The 23,439-nt window shown below is 36.1% G+C and overlaps 1 protein-coding gene across 5 annotated transcripts in view; it reads right to left on the bottom strand.

The window, feature by feature from the left end:
- The window catches only part of LOC150109337 (cationic amino acid transporter 2-like), a 364,125-nt gene that overhangs the window by 230,758 nt on the left and 109,928 nt on the right, over window positions 1-23,439 (bottom strand). For all 5 annotated transcript variants that reach the window (XM_090412716.1, XM_090412725.1, XM_090412693.1 and 2 more), the window contains exons 3-4: window positions 22,855-22,974; window positions 7,310-7,438 (exon numbers count right to left, since the gene is read on the bottom strand). In XM_090412716.1, coding sequence (XP_090268842.1) covers window positions 7,310-7,438; window positions 22,855-22,974 — 249 coding nt within the window. The remainder of the gene's footprint in view (window positions 1-7,309; window positions 7,439-22,854; window positions 22,975-23,439) is intronic.

The following is a 23,439-nucleotide window of genomic DNA, read 5'->3' as shown; positions in this document are numbered from 1 at the left end:
TTTATTAATGAAACTGTCTGGCAAATGCTACCTGAATACTGCATATAATAGAAAAGTGCCACTCCCCTAATTATCTGTTCTTCTGAAGCTCTGATAAGAGGCAAATTAGTGTATAAGCTTTGCTACATTATAGTGAATATATCTTCTTCTTCAACCTTCTGGTTCTGTCCACTACTGGACGAATGTCTCCCCCATGATTTTCCAGACCACTCGGTTTTCTGCCTCTTCCATCCATCTCATTCCTGCAATTTGTTCCAGTTCATCCCTCCACCTTTTTCTCGGTCCTCCTTTTGTCTTGCTCCATCCATTGGTCTCCACTCGGTTGTTTTTCTAGTCCATCTCCCATCACTGCATCTGGCAATATGGCCAGCCCATCTCCACTTAGCCTGTTTAATGTATTTTACAATATCCATGACACCTCTTTGAGATCTTATCCAGGTATTTGTCTTCCTATCTCTTAATGATATTTTTAGCAAACTTCTCTCCATGCAATGTTGTGTTGTTCTCAGCTTTTTTGTTTAGGGCTTCTGTTAAAGTCCATGCTTCTCTTCCATATGTTACTACAGGAAGTGTGCACTAGTCGAAAGCTTTCCTTTTTAGACTCATAGGGATTTTACTTCTGAATATGTCTCTCATGTTCCCATAAGCCATCCATCCAAGGTGAATTCTTCGTTCAATCTCTTTTCTTTGGCAATCCTCAAAGGATAACAATTGACCCAAATATACATATGAAGTAACTTGTTCTATTTAATGGTTTTCAACTTTGACAGTTCTATGGTTTATGTATTTAGTCATCATTCTTTTTGTTTTTTTCTCTATTTATTTTTAATCCAATTACTCTGGAGGCTTCCTTTAGCTGATTTAGTCTTTCTTCCAGATCTTCAAGATTATCTGCTATTAGGACAATATCATCTGCAAACATATATTATATTTGCAGATGATACTGAGTATATATTATATATTATTATATATATACTGAGTATATATGAGGCCACCTTATTAGGAACAGCATTCAATAACAAGCGTGACCTCCTTTTGCCTTCAGAACAGGCTGTATTCTCTGTGGCATTGATTCAACTGTCTTGCACTAATTCATGTAAACACATATACATTTTTGAAGAAAACTATTCCTGTGGAATGTTTGTCCATGCTGTCATAATGGCATCGCCCAACTGTTGTGGAGTGGATGGTGAAATGTTGCTGTTGCAAACTACTTGTTCCAACTCATCCTGAAGAAGTTCTATTGAGTTGAGGCTGGGGACTGAGCTGGATGCTGAAGTAAAGGAAAATCACTGTCGTGTTCCTCAAACCACTTCAAAATACTATGTGCTTTGTAACATGGTGGATTGTCTTGCTGGAAATCCCACTTGGCAATGAGTAAACTGCAGCCATGTGACTCACCATCTTCAAGAATGCACTCATATTTGTAGATTTAGGGACTCAAAAACACATATGTTGAACAGATTATTTTATTAATTACAAATAAAATAAAACTTGACGTTTCGACCTCTATATCGAGGTCATCATCGGAAGAATACAACTGTATGCAGAACCAAGCTACATGCTCATGCTTTCTATACCAGTAAACTAAATCTACGTAGTTAATAAATCTTTTTTCTAGCCCAGGGGTCGGCAACCGTTTTGGAGTGAAGAGCCATTTTTAAAATTATATCTGTTAAAAAAAAATTAGGAGCCGATGACGACCTCTATATCGAGGTCATCATCAGAAGAATACAACTGTATGCAGAACCAAGCTACATGCTCATGCTTTCTATACCAGTAAACTAAATCTACGTAGTTAATAAATCTTTTTTCTAGCCCAGGGGTCGGCAACCGTTTTGGAGTGAAGAGCCATTTTTAAAATTATATCTGTTAAAAAAAAATTAGGGAGCCGCATGCAGTGCTGAGCAACCAATGGTCCGCGGGCTGCATGCGGCCCTCTCAGGTTTTTTGTGCGGTCCACGGTGTTCGTTTTGTACGGCAGAATTAGTATATTTTAATTAAAAATCTATTTTATGAATGTTGATTTTTACATGTGGATTTATTTGTGCAGGTTAAAAAATTAAAATATATCTAAATAATGTTAAATATAGTAATACTTTCTTATCAAAGAAAAAGAAAATATTCTTTATGCGGTTCGAACGGAGTATTTGATTTACTATTTAATTTCTCATCACTGCTTTAAATTTAGAAACTACATTGAAAAATATTATAATTAAATTATTTATTCAGTTTTTTTTTTTTTTGCAGTAACATGTTATCATACTTATAAAACACAGGGGTGGCATGTCACATGAAATTATATGATATTTTTAAATATTAAATAATAAAACAAAGATTTCCTCCTTACAAAAACATGTATAAAATTCAATAACATACCTATTTTTTTAATTTAAAATATCTTCTTAGTGCGACTTCTGCTGTTGATCTTCTTGGGATAGTTTCTCAATATGCGGCGAATAAGCCGTAATTTTCATTTTCAAACATGACGAAAGACTGACGTTGTTTAGTAGGTTTCTCAACTTACTTTTAATAAAATTCACATTAGAAAATATTTGCTCACAGATATATGTCGATCCGAAAATCGATAGAAGTCCAAATGCGTATGTTTTTAACTGAATGTAAGTGTCCGGTAAACAATTCCACGTGTCAAACACAATCTGATCTTGCTTTTTAAGATCGTCTATTTCAGACCATTTGTGTTGTATTGCAAGGGTAGATTTTTCTTTCCAACTCCTCCAGGTCAGCTTCAAGATTTCTAAATTTTGAATTCCACAAATCCTTGGTTTTCAGGTCCTCTAACTCAAGTTGAAATGCAGCCTCATCAATTCTAGCAAAAGGTGAAAAATTTAATTCGGCAGGATTAATTTCAAGTGGTCGCAATAAAAATGACATAGTTGCATTGTTCTTTCTAAACTCCTCAAATCTCCCATTAAATTCAGATCGCATATTTACCACAATTTCTTTGAAAAAGGTTAAATTTATGGAATTATTATCAGCTTGTTCTTGTTGATATTTCTTCAACGTAGGAAAATGTAATAATGTGCCTTTCTCTAAGTCTATCGCAAACAAATATAATTTTGTTCAAACGAAATCACTTCTTCTGAAAGCAAAACTGCTGTATTTCCCTTTCCTTGTAGTTTCTTATTTAGTGGGTTTAAATTGGAAGTCATATCCACCATAAAGTAGAATTTTTATACCCAATGAGTATCTTCTAACTGTGCATATTCAAGGTCTTTTTTGTCTTAGAAACAATTTAACCTCTCCAAGGCAGGTGGCAAATCGCACAACACCGCACCGCTGGAAAGCCATCTTATTCTGTTATGCAAAAGAAGATCCGAATATTCGCAATTGATTTCTTTAAGAAGTTCACAAAATTGCCGATGATGTAGCGGTCTTGCCATTATTTTGTTAACAATTTCTACAACCAAATCCATCATTACTGTTATCTCTTTTGGAAAAGTTTGTGCACAAAGTATCTCTTGATGGATTATGCAGTGAAAGGAAAACACGTCATGCAAAATTTGTTTTTTAAATAAAGAAACAAAACCTTTTTTTTGTACCTTTCATACTTGGCGCCCCTTCGGTCGCAATAGATATTATTTTGTTAATATTAATACCCTTACTTTTCAAGCAAGTGGTAACAGCAGATTCAATGTCTTCTCCACGAGTTCCTGTAAGTGGCAGTATATCGAGTAATTCTTCCTGAGGTCCTTGAGAGTTTACGTATCTACAAATAAGTACAATCTGCGCAATGTCATCCACATCGCATGATTCGTCACGGGCAATGGAGAATCCTGGTGTTGAATTTAGATCTGTAACCTGCTGATTTGTTATATCTTCTGCCATTCGTATAGTTCTGTCCCTTACAATCTTAGCAGATAATGGCATGTCTTTTATTTTTGTAATTATTTCCACTTTGTTTTTAAAATCGCAGAAGAGAAATTTGGACATTTTAATAAAACATTCTTTCACATATTCGCCGTCCGTAAAAGGTTTTCATCGTTTAACAACTTCTTGAGCGGCCACAAAACTAGCAATAGTTGTATTTCTTGATGCTTTTATCCATTTGGAAAATGAACATTTAGTTAGGTTTACTTTGCGTTGCCGCTCATCTACTGCCTTTTTTCTTTCATCTCCCAGTGGATATGCTTTGTCAAATGTATCGTGTTTATTTAAAAAATGTCTTAGTATATTTGATTTTTTATTGTTTGAAAGCTTTTATGGCATATTAAATACATTGGAAATCCTGCTGTGTTTGCTGCAAATGCGTCGGTTTCGGCCCATTCACTTTTAAACTCCCTATTTTCTTGTTCTATCTTTCTCTTCTTTGCTGACATTTTAAATACAGTACTATAAAAACATTTTTATTTTGTTAATATTTATTTTAATGTTACAATATTCACGTTACCTAACACAATCACCAGTAAATGAGAGCACTGCATCGTCCACTAAAAACTTTTACTTATTTTAACAAAGTGAGCCGATTTACAGACCACACCTGCACTATATGCGAAGACAATGGGCGCGTTGAGACAGGTAAGCGCTACATGTGCTAGCCTACCGTGACGTATTTGGTTTTATAAATTAAAACAACATAAAACATAACTTAAGTAAATTTAATTGGCATGAATAACAAATATTTGACAAATCGGTGGGTTTATGAATTCTTGCATTATTCAAGTCAAATGTAAAAGAGGATTATCGCGTATGATTTCAAAGAGTTCAAACATGACATCACCTGTACTATTTTCAATTGTAAAATGTCTTTAATTTATTACAAATGCTATATTTAGGGTTTTTAGTTCCTAATTTAATAAATAACATTCATTTTGCATTATTAAAAAATAGATTGTTTGATAACGAAAAGAGCCGCAATTATTCATTCAAAGAGCCGTATGCGGCTCCGGAGCCGCAGGTTGCCGACCTCTAGTGATAGAAAAGAAAAACAAATGAATAAAAAAATAAAATAATAAAATTAAAAAAAATAAAATAAAATAAATAAAAAAAATAATAAAAAAAAAAAAAATATATATATATATATATACATTATAAATAGATAAATGCAACTACAATAAACTGTTAGAGTCCTCGTGTATTAATATTCTGGATAGTTACAAAATGATTTCTTTCAATTGCTATTGAATGTTCTAAACACTTCACCAAGTCACCAGGTTGTCTTCTTGTAGTGGGAATTTTTCTAATGCTAGTTTAGGATGTTATACAGGTTGTAGATGGGTCCTCCACATTCTTGAAATGGTGAGGCCATCATTTTTGTTGAGATTTGGGTTGTGTTTGAGCATTTCACAAGACTCTTTAAATTTTCTCTCAAACCAGGTTTTGGTGCAATGTAGGGACTTGGTATTTTTCCAGTCAATTCTATGGTATGTTTGGAGTGCATGGTCAGAAAGGCCTGTTTTACCGAAGTGGAGGTATTTAATGTGTCGTTTGTGTTCGTCTTGTCTGATTGGGATAGTTCGCCCTGTTTCCCCTATGTATGGTATGTTACATGTGCAGTGTATTTTGTATACCCCTGGGTGTGCTAGGTGTGGAAGAGGATCTTTAGAGGAACTGAGTAGGTGTCTTAGCTTATTTGGGGGTTTAAAGGTGGTTTTAATGTTGTATTTGCGAAGTGTTCTGTCTATTTTTTCAGAAATGCCTCTAACTTAAGGAATGGCAATAGCATTCTTGAAATCTTTTTTGTTCTTACTGGTGTCTTTATGGAGGATCTTGTGAATAGTTTTTTTATTGTATCCATTTTTGATAAATGTTTGGTTGATGATTTTGTATTCTTGGTTTAGAGCCTGTTCATTTGAACAGATAGTTAGGGCTCTGTGTTTAAGGGTGCTTATGACACCTAATTTTTGTGTTGGGTGGTGGTAAGAATTTTTGTGTATGTATTGGCCTGTGTGTGTAGGTTTGCAGTAAACTGAGAAGGAGAGACAGCCAGAGGGAAGACGTGTGACACGTGTGTCTAGGAAAGGAAGAGAGTCGTTTTTTTCCATTTCAATGGTGAATTGGATACGTTTGTGTTGTTTGTTTAGGTGGCTAAGGAATGTATTTAGAGCTTCGCGGCCGTGGGGCCAAATGGCGAAAATATCGTCGACGTATCTGAGCCAGATTTTGGGCTTTAGACATGCTGTCTCTAGAGCCCGTTGCTCAAAGTCTTCCATATAAAAGTTAGCTATTGGGGGAGAAAGTGGTGAGCCCATGGCTGTACCTTCTTTTTGAAGGTAAAAATTGTTTTGCCATACGAAATATCCGGAGCGGAGTGCGTGGGCAAAAAGGGCCGTGATGTCATGTGGAAATATGTTCTGTAGGAGCAAGATCGTGTCATTGATTGGGACATTGGTGACAAGGGAAGTTATGTCAAAGCTGACTAATAAATCTTGGTCGGTGAGTGTAATGGTCAGGAATTGTCTATTTTTCAAGAATGGTCTATTTTACTAATTAGAGAGATGCCACTTCCTAATAAAGTGGCCACTCATTCTAGACAAACAATACCATTATAAGTTATAGTTACTTATGTAAATTATAGTTATATACAGTATATACTGTATATATATTAAGTTATATAACTTATAACTTGAAAAGTAATAAGTTATAACTTATAATCAGAAAGTAAGTTCCGATGGGCTGTCAGAGAAACAAAAATATACTTACAAAAAAAAATTTATTGAAAATTAAAGTAGATATCTTTCATTACTTTTTTACATAATTTCCACCATTGTTCAGGCACTTATCATAACGAGGCACCAAGAGTTATATACATTCGTTGTATAAGGTTGTGGCGCAAATCACATATTGACTGCTTCTTTGACCTCATCATTTTCTTGAAACTGCTAGCCACCAAGGAAAGATTTCAGATGTTTGAACAGGTGAAAGTCGCTTGCCATCAGGTCAGGACTATATGGGGTTGATGGAATTGTTCCCAGCTGAAGGTGGTGAGAAGGTATTGTGTTCATCTTCATACCATTGAATCACTCATTGCATGTTCTCCATAAACCTCAATAATTTGCCGATGAATTTCAGCTGCTTTAACGTTCCTTGCACTCAAGAAACGGATAAATGACCTAATTTCACGTGACAGGTGATTTGATTTTCTTAGACATTATAAACACACACCAAGAAGAATACACACTGTGAGAATGTCTGAAAATGGCACCAATGCCTTCATAAGGAATCAACAAACTCAGCACACATGCACACCATTGCAATCGCAGTGCTGCAGTGAAAATATTTAAAAATGGAACTTACTTTCTGGACATCCCTCGTATATGTATATGTATGTGTTATTAACATAACTTACCAATCACATATTCCAAGATTAAATTCCAGCCAATAACAAAGGCCATGAATTCACCCACAGTCACATAGCTATAAACATATGCAGAACCAGCTTTGGGCACCCTAGCTCCAAATTCTGCATAACATAAACCTTCAAAAATTTAAAAAAAAAAAAAAAAAAAAAAAAATTAAATATTATATTTAGTATTGTAAATATATATAATAATAACAACTTCCTATATAAATTATAACATAAAAAAATGAATAAAATAAGAAATTTGCATAAAATATATAGTATTATTATTATGAGTGCTTCCAGCCCTCCATTTAGTCTAAAGACTCATCTCGGGAGGTCAAAAACTCACAGACCACAATAACTACCATACCTTGATTTAAACACATTCAATGTTGGAACACTCACCACCCATTCTTGCAATACATTACACTCATTCACCACCTGCCAAGCAAAAAATATTTTTTCACCTCTTTACTCGTGTGATCCTTGTACAGCCGCCAGGGATGACCTCTAGTTCTTACATCACTCATTATCCTATGCAATAATTTCCCTGTATCTATTTGATAAGCTCCTCACTAGCTTATACATCTCAATCATATCACCCCTCCTCCTCCTATCTGTCAAGCTCTGAAGACTACATTCCCTTAATCTGTGCTCATAATCCTTAGCCCATGCATGGTACAAATATACTATACATTTACTAATAACCTTTTGTAAGTGGGAACCACATAAAAGATACTCAGTATTCAAGAGTCTTGAGACAGTCTTAGTTATTCACCTCTGCATTCTCTCCAATGTTTCACTATGATTGATATAGCCAGATGACCAGATCTGTGCACAGAAATTCAAATGAGGCCTAATTAGCACCTTAGAGAGTGGAACTATCACCTCTTTATCCTTGCCTGTCAATGTTCTTTACATTATAGCAGCGATTTTTTGGGTAACCCTTACAACTTTTGCAATGTGTCCCCTGAACTTCAGTTCACTATCTACCAAGATGCCAGATCCCTTGCCTCCTCCACCTCCCGAAGCAAAGTTTCACCAATGTGGTAAATGTCTCTCCATCTTCTCTGGCCAAAGTGCATAATTTTTCACTTAGCAACATTGACATCCCCTTTCAGCCCAAAGCATTAACCTATTCAAAGCCTCTTGTAACAACAACACATCAGAATTTCCTGATATTACTCTTTCTAATTTAGCATCATCAGCAATCAACTGAATATCTCCTTTCACACCATGAACTATATCATTGATATACAAGTTAAATAGCAGTGGACCCAGAACCAAACTCTATGGCATCCCAGTCATCACCTTCCTTTTTTAGAACACTGCACCTCCACACACAACTTTCTGGCTCTATTAGTTAATCATGTGGTATTTGATCAGATGCTTTAGAAAAATCCAAATAAATCACTGTATAAGCATCGCTCCAATGCAATACATTAGGCACCCTATTATAAAATGTAACCAATTTACTAAAGCATGACCTTCCACTAACAAATCCATGCTGCTCTCTATCGAAAGCCTTCCATTCTCATCAATTCACATTTGAATTCTGTCTCTAAATCAAGCCTCTCTAACACCTTTATCACATTTGATAAAAATGCTGGCCAATAGTTTGACACTGCTGACTTGGATTCTACCTTATTCAGACTTCTGTTGAACAACAACATCATCAGGGGTACACCCTGACTGGCTACACACTCACCTTCTCTCATCAACAATCTACCCAGCTTCTCACTTTCACTCTCACTTAAATGCAGACCATCTGTAGCAAACAGCTCTCTCCTTCCTTCAAATTTATCCCACACATCAACAAACTCAAGTCTTCTCTTCTTGAAGATTCTAGCTATCATGTTATTTGTAACCACTGCTCTCCTGCACAGCTTTCTACTCTCATACCTTGGTAACACAATTCTACCACTCATGCTCTTTTGCTTCACTGTCTCTGGTAACACTCTCAAATAATGTACTACCCCATTCACACTCCCCCATAAGTCATTTGTTGCAAATAGCATAGTTGACACCTGCATTTCTTCTCCACTCCACACCCTCAGTCATTAATCCTCTTGTTGCTCCCTCAGACATTCTGTTGTCATCACCTACTCCATTTTCACATCTTTCACCATAGAATCCCTGTACAGTTCAACACTACTTTCCCCTGCTCCACTGCAATCAGTGATCTCTGACTCACCTGCCACTTTCTTCTTATACCCCAACTACCAGTTTCTTCTCTAATTGTCCTATCTCACTCTGCACACACCTTAATTCATTCCTCGACTTTACCAATTCTTTTCTAATATCCTCACTTGCATTCATATCTTTCATGCCATCTTTATTATCATTTCTCATTTGTTTTTCTACCATTCCACTATCTCTCATATCTTCTTCTGTTTTATATATATATCCTGTCATCATTTACCACATGTTCACAACATTCACTACTCCCAACTTTTGCTATATTCATATCACTTTCATCATTCTTGCTATCATCGACTGTTTCATTCAGCAGATCACTTGTTTGCTTTTTCCAAACTTTTTTGCTACTCATTCAATGCTCTTTTACAGTCTCTCTCTCTCTTTGCTATCAGACAAGCACTTATCCTTTTCATTGCATTCTCATTAGTATTACCTTCAGTTACTGATATGTTCCCATCAAAAAATTCATAATTTATCAACATAATTTAACAAATACATATAGCATACCTCACATTTCATGAAATGACTTGTAAACAAAGCCATTGCCATCTCTCTTTCTTTCACTGGTTACTATACTCCACTCTAAGTTAAATGATTTTATAAACAAACTGAAACAAACACGCTTACATGCTACAAATACTACAAAACAAGTTCTACTGCAACTATTATACATAAATACACAGTTATCCACAATTAATATGGCAAGTCAGACAGAACCATGTGCCTGTTTGGACATGTCTGTGTTACTGCCTTGAGTCATGTCAAAAAATTCAACTAGTAGTTTACAAGTTGTGGTAGAATTTGCACAGGCATGTTTGTTGCTTTTGGCAAAAAAATAAGTGAACAGCATTTAGAACAGCATATTAACATCAAGTTCTATGCAAAATTAGGAAAAAGTGCAAGTGAAACTCTCAACGTGTTAACAGTGGTTTATGGTGATGATGCAATGAAAAAGCCTGGTATATCTGAGTGGCATAAGAAGATTTAAAAGGGAAGGGAACATGGGAGATTATGAAAGAATGGACAACAGAAAATTCATCAAATATGAAAATGTGGGAAGAGTGTGGCAAATTAGTTCAGTCCAACAGACAATTAAATATGTGGTTAATGGCAGAAGAATTAAATTTATACAGAAGAAAAGTGGGGAATATTTTGATACACACAGTTTGGGAATTCGTCTAAAAATTGAGACATAAGCAGAAGAATTCATCATAAAATATTATTACCAGAATCACTTACGTTTAATGTCTTTATTTATAAAATTTTCAGCCAAGTTTCAAAGCTATTGTCAATACGGTTATAGGAAAACACTAAAAAGAACAACAGTTTAATGAAAGCAGGTGATATTATGTGCACTATCGGCTGCAGGAGAATAGCTCCATCTGCATTAATAGATATTCAAAATAAATTAATTTAGTTAATAAATTATTTTTAAATCTAAACAAAATTTAATTACATTACACATAAATGGTGAGTATTAATTAATATAACTTTCCAAAATTGAGAAAGTTTTAGGCAGTTGCTTTTGTTCAGGTTTGTGTTGTAAAAAGAAAGCTGTGTGCTTCACAGCTTTCTCTGTAGAGTCTTTCCAGAAGAAAGTAACTTTTGTGTAACATTTTTGGTTTTGTTCCACTGAATTCTGTGTTTTGTAGATGAAGTGTGGCTTGCAAAACCAGATTTGTTAGGTTCTTTAAGAGAAATGCATTCCTTATCTTTTTCAAAATGAATTTGTGCAGATTGACCAGTCTGTCTATAATAACAAGAGCAGGGGATTCTGTAAACTCCAGGATAAGAAAGAGGAGGATATATGTCTTTAGGTGAGATAAGCAATGTATTAAGTTTGTAAACTGGATGGAAAGTGACTTGTATATAAATTTGTCAAAGTAATCTTGCTATTTTTTTTTCTGAAAGTCGCTTAACATATGGAATACAAATTCTGATAATTTCTTCTTGAGGTAAGTTAGGAAGACAGCCATAATTATTGATTATTTCTTCAATAATTTTTGCATTATAACCATAAGCAATAAAGGTAGTTCTGATAATAAAAAGTTCTGTTTAGAAGAGAATCTGTAGAATAAATTTTATGAGCTCTGTCAACTAAGGATTTGATAACACCATATTTCTGACAAGGATGATGATGAGAGTTAAAATGAATGTATTTACCAGTATGAGTTGGTTTTCTATATATTGAGAACTGTTGACTACCATGTGGTTGATGCAGAATGAGAATATCTAGAAAAGGAAGACAATTGTTGTCTTCTACTTCCAGGGTAAATTTGATTCCTGGGTTTATTGAATTAATTTTTTCAAGAAATTCATGAAGATCAGACAAGGAGTTCCATACAACAAATGCATCAATATATTTGTACCAAACTGATGGTTTAGGTGAAAAAACATCCAGAATACATTATTTATTTTATTTATTTTTTTTTTTTCATTATTATTTTGGGCGACTCCAGGAGTCCTTAGACTCATCGAGGAAGGCCCTAAGCATCATGTCCACACAACTATGCGATTACATTCTCACAGTATCTATCATATCTTGCCTTGAACTCGTTCACCGTCATAGCACCCATAACAGACTCTGGCAGCTTATTCCACTCATTTACCACTCTAAAAGTAAAGAACCCAGCTCTAACACCCCTGCTAACCACACTCTTGCCCAGCTTCCATAGGTGTCCCCTAGTTCTCCCACCACGAGTCCTGATCTCAAAAATATCCTCTGAATTAATCCTATAGAATCCCTTTAGCAATTTGAATGTCTCAATCATATCTCCCCTTTTCCGCCTATCAACTAGTTTCTGCAACCCACAAATCTTCAACCTGTTCTCATATGGTTCATTCCATAGACCTGTTATCATCTTAGTTACTCGCCTCTGGATCCTCTCCACCTCCTCCCCATCAAGAAGGAACCGAGGTGACCAAATCTGGGCACAGTAGTCAAGATGAGGTCTTATCAAGGCTCGGTACAGAGTTTTGGATGAGGAAGCAGTGGAGAGGATACAGAGACAAGTGACCAAGATGGTGTGTGGATTGCAGAAGTATGTTGATGGAAAAAACAGCATTCTTGTTAGTGTGTTCTCTGATAACCAAGTAATCCTGTTACTGTCCCAGCTACTTTAGTAGTATGCTGCCTAAACTGCAACTTTCTATCTACTACTACTATTACCCCCAAATTCCATCTACTACTATTACTCCATCAATATCCTGGAGTACAGTTCCCTCAATTTGGCACATAGCTTATAATCTTTTATTATTATTATTATTATCCCGTGGTATTATTACACCAGATCATAGAGGTCAAATTCATGTATTTTATACAGCACCTTTTCTGGTTTGATAACCAAGTAATCCTGTTACTGTCCAGCTACTTTAGCTAGGACAGTAACAGGACAACAGCTAGTGACTAATGACATGTTGCAAGATTTGGCACCAGGACCACCACTCTCCAATTTGAACCCAAATGATATAGGAAACAGCCTGAATGGAAATATTCAGGCTATTTCACCCCCCCCCCCCTCTGTGGTGCACCCAGAGGGGTGCACCGCACCACAGTAATATCTGAGGCATCTTTTGTACCATAAGAATGAGACAGGTAAGTGCATTCTCCACTGTTGAGAGTTATTAGTCCTGTTTCATCTAAGAAATTACTCAGGTTTTCTCCTCTTGGGTTTATTTCCTCAGAACCCCATAACAGGTGTTTGCTATTCATTTCCTAAGATAATGGAGTTTACTTCAATGAGATGGGATAGGCTGGAAAGATTTGGTTCAGGTTTGTCTGGAGGATGATAACAATTGAATATCTTTAATGGCTTTTTACTTGGTTCCAGTATTTGGATTCCTTGTATTTCAGTTCCTTCTGGTACTATGTCTAGCTCAACAACTTTATATGACAAGTTTCGGATTAGTGTCAGAAGTCCTCCTCCATTTTGGTGAGTAGGCCTGTCTTGTCATATGATATTATAATTTTTAATGTTTAGTCTGCTGGTTGTCGAAGTTTGGTTTCCTGGATGCAAATAATATCAGCATCATGTTTGTCAGCTAGTAGTCATAGTTTGTTTAGTTTTTCTTTGCTTGCTGGAGTAATGATTCCATTTAAATTACATTGGATGATATTAATATTTTTTGTAATGGGTGGAATGATTTGCTCATTTCTCAACTCTGACATCATTTCCAAATCAAGAGTCGCGTCGGCTACCCCGTACGCGGTAGCATAGGTATAATCGCTGAAATTTGTCTCCATGACGAGAAAAAAAGAAATGCTGCTGTCGTTAGATCATCCAGAGGGTACCACGAGGAGATGACAGTCAGACTTTATACGTTGTTTTAAATGTAAAACAATTGGCTAGAGTTGGGGAAAGGGGGAGAGACCCAATAGCTGTTCCCTCTATCTGTTTATACAGTTTGTTCTGTATCTAAAGTATCCTGAATTAATGAAAAATTCAAATAATTTTGCAATATTAGGGTCTTTATGAAACAATTCAATTGTATCTGTCAGAGGGATATTTGTAAAGAGTGAAACCACATCAAACTTACTAGAAGAGCTGTGGGGTTGTAAGGATGATCTTGAAATTTATTCTTAAAATCTATTGAATATTTTATGAAGGAAGCAGAATTTCCAGTAAATGTAAAAAGAAGATTAGATAAGTATTTTGAGACTTTATACATAGGACATCCTATGCAGTTCACAATAGGTCTTAAAGGCACATCTGCTTTATGCAATTTAGGAAGGCCATACAGTATTGGAGCAAAAGCATGATGAACTTTTAAACCTTTTTTATTTTATCGTAATAGAATCATTATTGTTATTTTAAGAAAGTGTTATTTTTTATCAATCACGATATTGATTCTATTATGATTGGATAATCTAATATATTATCTACTGAAGAATTTGATACTGTTTACATGATTTTTTCGGACTCAGCCAATACAGGTTTTTTGGTCAGTTAAACAACATCATATTCAGAAATTTGAAGGTCTATCGAATAAGAAAAATATGTATTAATAACCAGTTTCACTCCTCAAAAACTGTCATTAATATTTCAAGTCATTCTTGATCTAATGATGAAATATCAGTATATGTTTTCAAACATAGTGCTATTATCTTTCAAATCCTCCACTCTAGAGGATGTAACTCATCACTTATCATAAGCAGTACTCCACCACTACATCTGTCCTTCCTATCCTCCCCAAAAATGCTATACCCTGCTACTCTTATTCCTGTCAGTATATCACCATGTCTCAGTGATTCCAATAATCCTTTGGATAGGCTTCTCTCAGCACCACCAATTCATCTCCTTTATTCTGGATACTCCTATCACAGCACAAAAATCACAGCACTGTCACTGTTTCATTATTCCTCCCCCTCCCTCCAGATTCTACTGGATTCAGCATTACATGATGTATTCCCCTATTCTTCCAAGCAACTATTTCCACAAGCGGTCACTCTCTGCTACCATCCATCCTGATAATTCTAGTTTCCCTGCATAGACACACTGACTATGCATGGAAACTACAATATTCTCTTCAGATGTCTATATCCTTCCTCTTTTAAATGCAAGTCATGTCTCACATACAGTTCCTTTCTGTCCTTAAGTACCCTTCGTGCATCCACGTAATCCAAGCATCTCTATTGACACACTCTCGCTATCATACTATTCATTATTGATGCTCTTCTCCATAGCTCTGTATTACCATACCTGGACAACACACTCACTATCTTCCATCTCTCTGTCTTCTTCTGTACAACCTCAAGCATGAATCTCAGATCTCTCGCCACCTGATTCACAGTGCCTCTTAATATTATTAGTAATGTCTGACCTCCATGGAGTCAGAGACTCATCATGGGAAGTACACACTATTGCACACAATGCTCATCCAACCATGCTTTAAACTGATTCAATGTGTCTACATTCACAACACACACACACACACACACACACACACATTCTCTCTCTCTCTCTCTCTCAAGCAAATGCATTCCATTCACCAACCACTCTCCATGCAAAGAATCTTCTTCTCACTTCTCTGCTCACACCCTACTTATACAGTTTCCGGTGGTGGCCTCTTGTTCTACCCCCCCCCATTCTCTTCCATTCTATGAAAAATCTCTTCCATGTTGACCCACTAACAGTCCCTGACTAGCTTATATGTCTCAGTCATACTCCCCCCCCCCTCTTCCTCCTATTCATGAGGCTCTGCGACTTACATTATCTCAGTCTGTCCTTGTACTCCACATTCCAAAGACTACTGACCACCTTTGTGAATCTTCTCTGGAACCTTTCCAACATATACTCATCACCATGAAAATCATATGACCAAATCTCTGCACAATAGTCCATATGAGGCCTGATCAAGGCCTTATACAATGGCATCATAACCTCTCTATTTTTGCATGTCAGGGTCCCCTGCATCATTGCTATTATCCAATATGACATCTTCATAACTTGTGCAATGTGACCCTTGGATTTCAGATCCTTGTCCACCATCACTCTTAGATCTTGTCTCCCCTCTACATCCTTCAAAGTTTCCACACCAAGTGCATACTTTACGTCCCATCGTTGCTTACCAAATCTCAAAACTTACACTTTGCAACACTAAACTGACAGTTCCACTTCCTGCACATTCATGCAATCTATTCAGGTCCTCTTGTAAAGCCATAATATTCACTTGACTCTGCATTGCTCTCTGCAGTTTTGCATAATCTGTGAACAGCTGCATATCACTAGTTAAACCCATCCCAACATCATTAACATACAAATTGAACAACAATGGTCCCAATACTGATTCCTGCAGTACACCAATATATATTCCGAAAGAGAAAGGTCACCAATAGTGACCTTTCTCTATCCAATACCTATCTAATCCAACTCAGAAGTCTGTTATCCAATCCCATCTGTTTCAATTTATTTACCAGCTTCTTGTGTGGCAGTCTATCAGAAGCTTTTGCAAAATCCAAGTACAATGCTGTATATGCATCTCCCCTGTCCAAGGTATTTGTTACCTTGTTATAACTTAACATACACACACATAACCACAGTAATAAGATTTTTAATAAGTAAATATTTCATCCTAAGTTTCATAGAACATCTTCAGTACAGTTAATTCAAACAACACTAGGAATTACATACAGTTAGGGCACATGCTTACAATGGAATCCCTCTATGTGTGCAGTAGCGTGTTATAGAATTAAATTAAAATATATCTGGAGAAAAAAAAGAAGATTACATTAAAATGAGATAAGATATAAAATTATTTTACACAATTTAGGATGACAATTTCCCAGACTTTAGGGATAGTAAGAATGTCATTACGGTTCAAATTAGGTCTGTGATGTAGGGCTTCAGCACTTTCTTTATATAAATGTTCATGTTTATATGAAGATCTATGTAGAAGCTTGGTTTTCTTCTAATGGATCCTATGGTTTGGATTTTTAATTCTGTGTTGTGCGAGGCCAGATTTCTGCGGTTTGATGAGATGGATATGGTCTTGATGTTCCGAAATGCATCTGTTGATGGATCTACCTGTCTGTCCATAGTAGTACAATTTATAGGAGCATGGGACCTTGTACACATCAGGCAGCATAAGAAGTGAGAGTTTGTCTTTAGGAGAAGGTAACCAATTGTGGATTTGGTTGATCGGTTTGTAGGTAGCACCCAGTGAAATTTTAAGTGGGGGTGCTGCCTATACAAAATAAAAATTAAAAAAATAATTTTTTTCCTAATCAGTAACCAATTTATTAATAAATAAATCGGTTACTGATTAGAAAAAAAAATTATTTATTTTTTTTATTTTGTATAGGCAGCACCCCCACTTAAAATTTCACCAGCTGCCATTGGACACCTTTGATACAGTATGGGAATCCTATGGGTTTGTTCTTGTCTAGGTTGATGTGTGTGGGGAAGTGACTGATGATTTTTTGCATTGTTTTTGGATTGTATCCATTTTGTATGGCTTTATTTTTGATTATTTTCAATTCTTTGTTTAAAGAACCTTCAGAGGAGCACTGTGCTCTGGTTACTAATGATTTAATGATGCCAAATTTTTGAGATGGATGGTGAGCTGAAGAATTGTGAATGTAGTGTCCTGAAAAAGTCAGCTCATGATAGACATAAGTGGAGATGGAACCATCTTCTTTTTTTTGGATTTATACATCCAGGAAGGAGATACCCTGTGGAGATTCTTTTTCTAGCGTGAATTTGATGCATGGATGAAGAAAGTTGATTTTATCTAGGAAAACAAGTGTAGTTCTTGTTCAGAATGACCCCAGACAGCAATGTATCATAGCCAAATTTTTGGTTTAGGATTAAACGTGAAAATTTTTTCTTCCAGGTGTTCTAGAAAGAGGTTGGCTAAGTTTGGTGATAGGGGAGACCCCATTGCTGTTCCTTCCTCTTGCTTGTAAATTTTCTCTTTCTAGGTGAAGTATCCAGATGTAATAACAAATTTGAACAATTCAACAATGTCAGATGGGAATTTCTGAATTAGTAAGTCTATCATTTCCTTATGGGACGTTAGTGAAGCGGGAGACAACATCGAAGCTAATTAGCATGTCCGTTTCCAACAGTTGAATATCTTTAATTCTGGCATGAAACTCTGTAAGTAATTTTTAATTGATGATTCTGAGTGGCCTATGAAAGGACGGAGAAGGTTAGATAAAAAATCTTGATAATTTGTAAGTCGAGCTGCCAATAGAATCCACAACAGGTCTGAGTGGAACGTTATTCTTGTGAAGTTTAAGTAGACTGTATATTCTAGGAGGCCTAGCATGGTATGTCCTGAGTTTTTTTATAGTTTCTTGATCTAAGGAAATGGTTTCATCTAGTAGCTTGTTCAGTTTCTTGAGCTGCTTTTACTTTGTCAAATACCTTGGACAGGGAGAGATGCATAAACAGTGTTGTGCTTGGATTTTTCAAAAGCTTCTGATAGACTGCCACACAACAAGCTGGTAAATAAATTGAAACAGATGGGATTGGATAACAGACTTCTGAGTTGGATCAGCAATTGGCTGTCAGATAGGTATCAGAAAAGTTGTATATGGGGATACAGTATTGAAGCCAATAGACTGCATTTTTCGAACTTGCAAAAATAATATATGTTGCCAAACCTTCAGGCTTGAATATCCTTCCATCAGAATTGAAAGCTCTTACCTCCTTAAAACAGAATAAAAACATAATTATCACCAGATCCGACAAGGGAAATACCACTGTTGTCCTAGATACCAATACTTATGACTGAACAATGAATTTACCACTCCAAGATCAAAATACATATGCGCAACTTGATTATGATCCTACAAAAAGACAGCTCAAGAAACTGAACAAGCTACCAAAACAATAAAAAAAACTCAGGACATACCATGCTAGGCCTCTTAGAATATCTTGAGCTGTCTTTCAGAGCACATGATCTCCATTGTTAATGCTTTATTTGACCAAGATTCCACTGATTGTTGTGGATGCACATTTATGCATAAACATATATTTCTTTGTTAATAAATCCATTTACTCCATAACATATATCATTGTAGTTATTCAGTTCTTTGTGCCATACTGTACAATGCAACCAACACATTTTTATTTCTGCATGTTCCACCTGTCAGCAATGGAAAATAAATAATTAATTTTTATAATTAACGAGTTAAATATCATTTATGGAACATTAGGAAAAAATATGGCTTGGAAAATCGGCAATATGACATATCACATATATGCTTTATAATAATAATAATAATAATATTATTATTATTATTATTATTATTATCGCACCCTCCATGGAGTCGAAAGACTCATCGTGGGAGGCTCATTCAACTGACAACATATTTATCATATAGAATCTTAAAGTCCTTAACATTCCTTGCATTAACAACACATTCTGGTAAATGCATTCCATTCACTGACAATTCTCTATGTAAAAAATCTACTCCTTCACCACACTTTTACATAACTTCCAGGAATGACCTCTGGTTCTTCCCCTTTTACTCTTTCTATAATCCTCCTCTGTATTAATCTGATAAAATCCTCTCACTAACTTAAACATCTCTATCATATCACCTCTCTTCCTCCTATCCACCAAACTCTGCAATCCACATCTCCTCAACCTCTCTCCATAGCCAGCATTCCAAACTCCTGATATTGTCTTAGTCACTCATCTCTGGAACCTCTCCAATGTCTCCACATCACATTGAAAACCAGGTGACCAGATCTGAGCACAATAGTCCAAGTGTGGTCTGACCAGTGCCTTATACAGTGGCACAACCGCTTCCTTATCCTACATGTTAGAGTACTTCTTATCATAGCAGAACTACGATGTGTCACCTTTGCAACACTAATATGCCCTCTAAACTTCAGTCTAATGTCAACCTGATCTCTGATTTTCCCTTTCAGTCGTTTCCAACCATAGGTGACTTTGTAGAATTTGTCCACAAAGTATTCCCCCCAATTTTATCTGGGCTCAGGACCAGCATATAGCTGGGACATATTCATGACTGTAATCCACGTGTGTTCATGGGGCCGGTTTGCCTGTTCTGAAGGATGAAAAACTCAAGTTTACAGGTGATAAAACTCCCTACCTCCATATGAGACCGGCTAACTCACCTTTAGTCAAAAGAGACCAGATAAAGGTTCCTCGTGTCGTTGACGGGAATCGAACATAGGTCTTTCTGACCAAAGGGCTTCATCTATACTGACTAACTAAGGCTCTTACTGTCAACCATCACTCTCAAATCTCTAATCTCATCAAGAAGTACAGCACCATGTTGATGGTGCTGTACTTCTTGCAGTACAGCACCATCAACATAATACACAGCCTTATATTTCTGCACTCCAAAATGCAACACCTTACACTTATTGATATTAAAACTACAACCCCCCCCCTACTCTTTTGTCCAAGCAAAAAGTCTATTCAAATCTTCCTGAAGGGATTCAGCATCAATAGTGCTACTTATAATTCTTCCCAACTTTGCATCATCAACAAATAAAATAAGATCTGAAGTCAGACCACATGATATATTGTTTACAAACAAGTTAAACAGCAGGTGCCCATGAACAGAACCCTGCGGCACACCACTGGTTACCCTTCTTTTTTTAGACACTGCTCCATCATACACAACACAACCTGCTGGTATCATTCAGAGAGCCAAACTCTGATCCATCTAACCGATATACTGTCTATTCCCATCCTCTGCAGCTTGTACACTAACTTATCATGTGGTAATCTATCAAACACGTTTCCAAAGTCTAAGAATATCATTGTATATGATTCTCCCTTATCTAACACACTCGTCACCTTATCATAAAATGCAAGTAAATTACTGAAACAGGACCTACCCTTTACAAATCCATGCTGACCCTCATAAAGAATGCCATGTCCATCAACCCAATTCTGTATTCTATTCATTACCAAGCTTTCCAACACCTTGACCACAACTACACTTATACAGACTGGCCTATAGTTGTCTTAGAACCATGCTTGTGAAGTGGTACTATTTTGCCCTCTTTCCACTCCTTAGGAACCTTAGCCACTGCAAGACTTTCATTAAATAACCAGGTCAAGAGCATAACCAACTGTGGTGCACATTCTTTAAGTATATGTGGTGATATGTCATCCATTCCCACAGCCTTATTCACATCTAGCCCTACCAACATCTGATACACCTCTGTTTCTTTCACTTCCAATTCTCCTAATACTTGCCTCTCTTTTATGTATTGTACCGGATCATTTATACAAGTATGCTTGTACCGGATCATTTATACAAGAGACGAGTGACCAAGATGATAGCAGGTCTGTGGAATGAACCTTATGAGAATAGGTTGAGGATTTGTGGGTTGCAGAAATTGGACGATAGACGAAGGAGGGGTGATATGATTGAGACATTCAAATTACTGAAGGGTTTTTATAAGATTGATCCAGAAGATATTTTTGAAAATATGACTGGTGGTGGGAGGACTAGGGGCCATGCATGGAAGCTGGGCAAGAGCGTGGTTGACAAGGGTGTTAGAGCTAGGTTTTTTACTTGGAGAGTGGTGAATGAGTGGAATAAGCTTCCAGAGTCTGTTGTGGGTGCTACGACCGTGAATGAGTTCAAGGCAAGATATGATAGATACTGTGTAAATGTTAAATAGTTGTTCCAGACATGATGTTAGGGCCTCCCTCGATGAGTCTGTCGACTCCTTGGAGTTTCCCGGAACAATAATAATAATAATAAATAATAGTAATAATGCTCGTTCAATAATTCCACTATATCCTTTGCAGCTGTTAGTCTGCTGCCATGACGATCCACCAATGTTAGTCTGCCGTAATTATTATTCTTCTTGCTTGACATGTAACGGAAAAATTCCCTTGAGTTAACTTGGTTAACTTAAGGGAGTTAATATTGTATTATGGAAATTTTATTGTTCAATCCAAGATTTTTGTATTTATAAATAAGCATTCTAGAAGATACCAAATTTTGGATAAATGGTTTAAACCACCCACATGATGCAATATTCACTAGCAGGATATAAAATTCTGTTGGTTTTTATTATGAAAGGTTTTTTACATGGTTTCATCCTCTTAGTTTACTGGTCTTGTGATCAACTGCAGGAATGATTGAAGAGCACTCCCAGGAAGAGAAAACCAACTCAAAGTTGCTAAATTAGATAAGGATACCAGTCATCTCTGAATTTTAGTCTCAATTGTTCATTTGGTTTTTCTGCTGTATGAAGCTGGTGAAAAAGAAAAAAGGATAGCATTTGCTGCAAGGCCTTTTTTTTTTCTATCTCTCCTACTATCCATCTGTCTTTTCTTTCTCCTAATACTATCAGGCTCTTTGCACCTCTGTTCTACTCTGAGCCTCTGATAAACACCACTTTACCTTTTACACTTCAATAAAGGATGAGACCAGTCTGGTTAGTTACCTCCCCCCCTCTCATAATGAATAGTATTATGCACATCCAAAAGGAAATGTGCTGGTTATGGGATACTAAGGCAATTGATGTGAAGTCATCAGCCTCTGTATACAAGCAACATGGACATGAAGATACTTTCACATGCAAACTTTTGTTTACTTACAGTTGGATAAAGGATTAAACAAGAATATAATTTCTTGGCAAGTATAATTTACTAATAAACTCACTTCAGAGCCTCATTTGCCATTGTATAATTCTAATTTCAGTTCTGTTGATTACCATACCTTGCATCCATAATATTTGTGTGAGGGGGCGGGGGAGAGTCACCAAAATTAATTTCTCTTTTGCAAAGAGTATATACTGAATTATACAGAGAATACATAGATTAAAGGAAACCTTTTATTAGTTGCACTTCATAATAAATAAAACTGCAAAAGTTCAAAATGTACTTAAAACTTAATAATTTACCTGAGAATACAGATGCTAATGCTGCTATAAAAAATGAGAGGGTAACAGATGGTCCTGCTTTATTGCTTGCAACTTGACCAGCTAATACATATATTCCCAGACCTAAGGTGCTACCAATTCCTAGGATAAACATCATAACCTTTTTAGAATATATTATATATATATATATATATATATATTTATTTATAAAAAAATTTAACTGACTAGAACCTGAGAAAGTATAACAAAAAACTTTAATAAATCATGACTAGTTTCATCGGTGTTCCAACTTCTTCAGGTGAGTAAGAAATAACATAAGACTTATAAAAATAACAAGATAAAAAACATGGACTTTCCAGCTTAATAAAACAAGCAGAACAGTAACAGTCATATTTGAATAGGTGACCGCATGCTACTGTTGGCATGAGTTGAATGTGTGTGAATTGTTGAATTGTTGTTCAAGTGTGAAGGGTCCAGAACTATTTCTTTTAATTCTATAATTCATCTTTCAAATTCATCCTTGCATATATATAAATTGGTTGTACGGTCCCAATCAACTTGGTGTGGCCATTCTTCGAGGTTAGAGTTTGCGAAGAAGAGAACATG

Source organism: Typopeltis vanoorti, chromosome 2 (assembly GCF_054136105.1).
Source record: "Typopeltis vanoorti isolate ZY-2024b chromosome 2, IOZ_Tvanoo_1.0, whole genome shotgun sequence".
NCBI lineage: Eukaryota > Metazoa > Arthropoda > Arachnida > Uropygi > Thelyphonidae > Typopeltis > Typopeltis vanoorti.
Note: the sequence above shows the minus strand (reverse complement) of the source record. Positions and strands in the feature narration are given on the sequence as shown.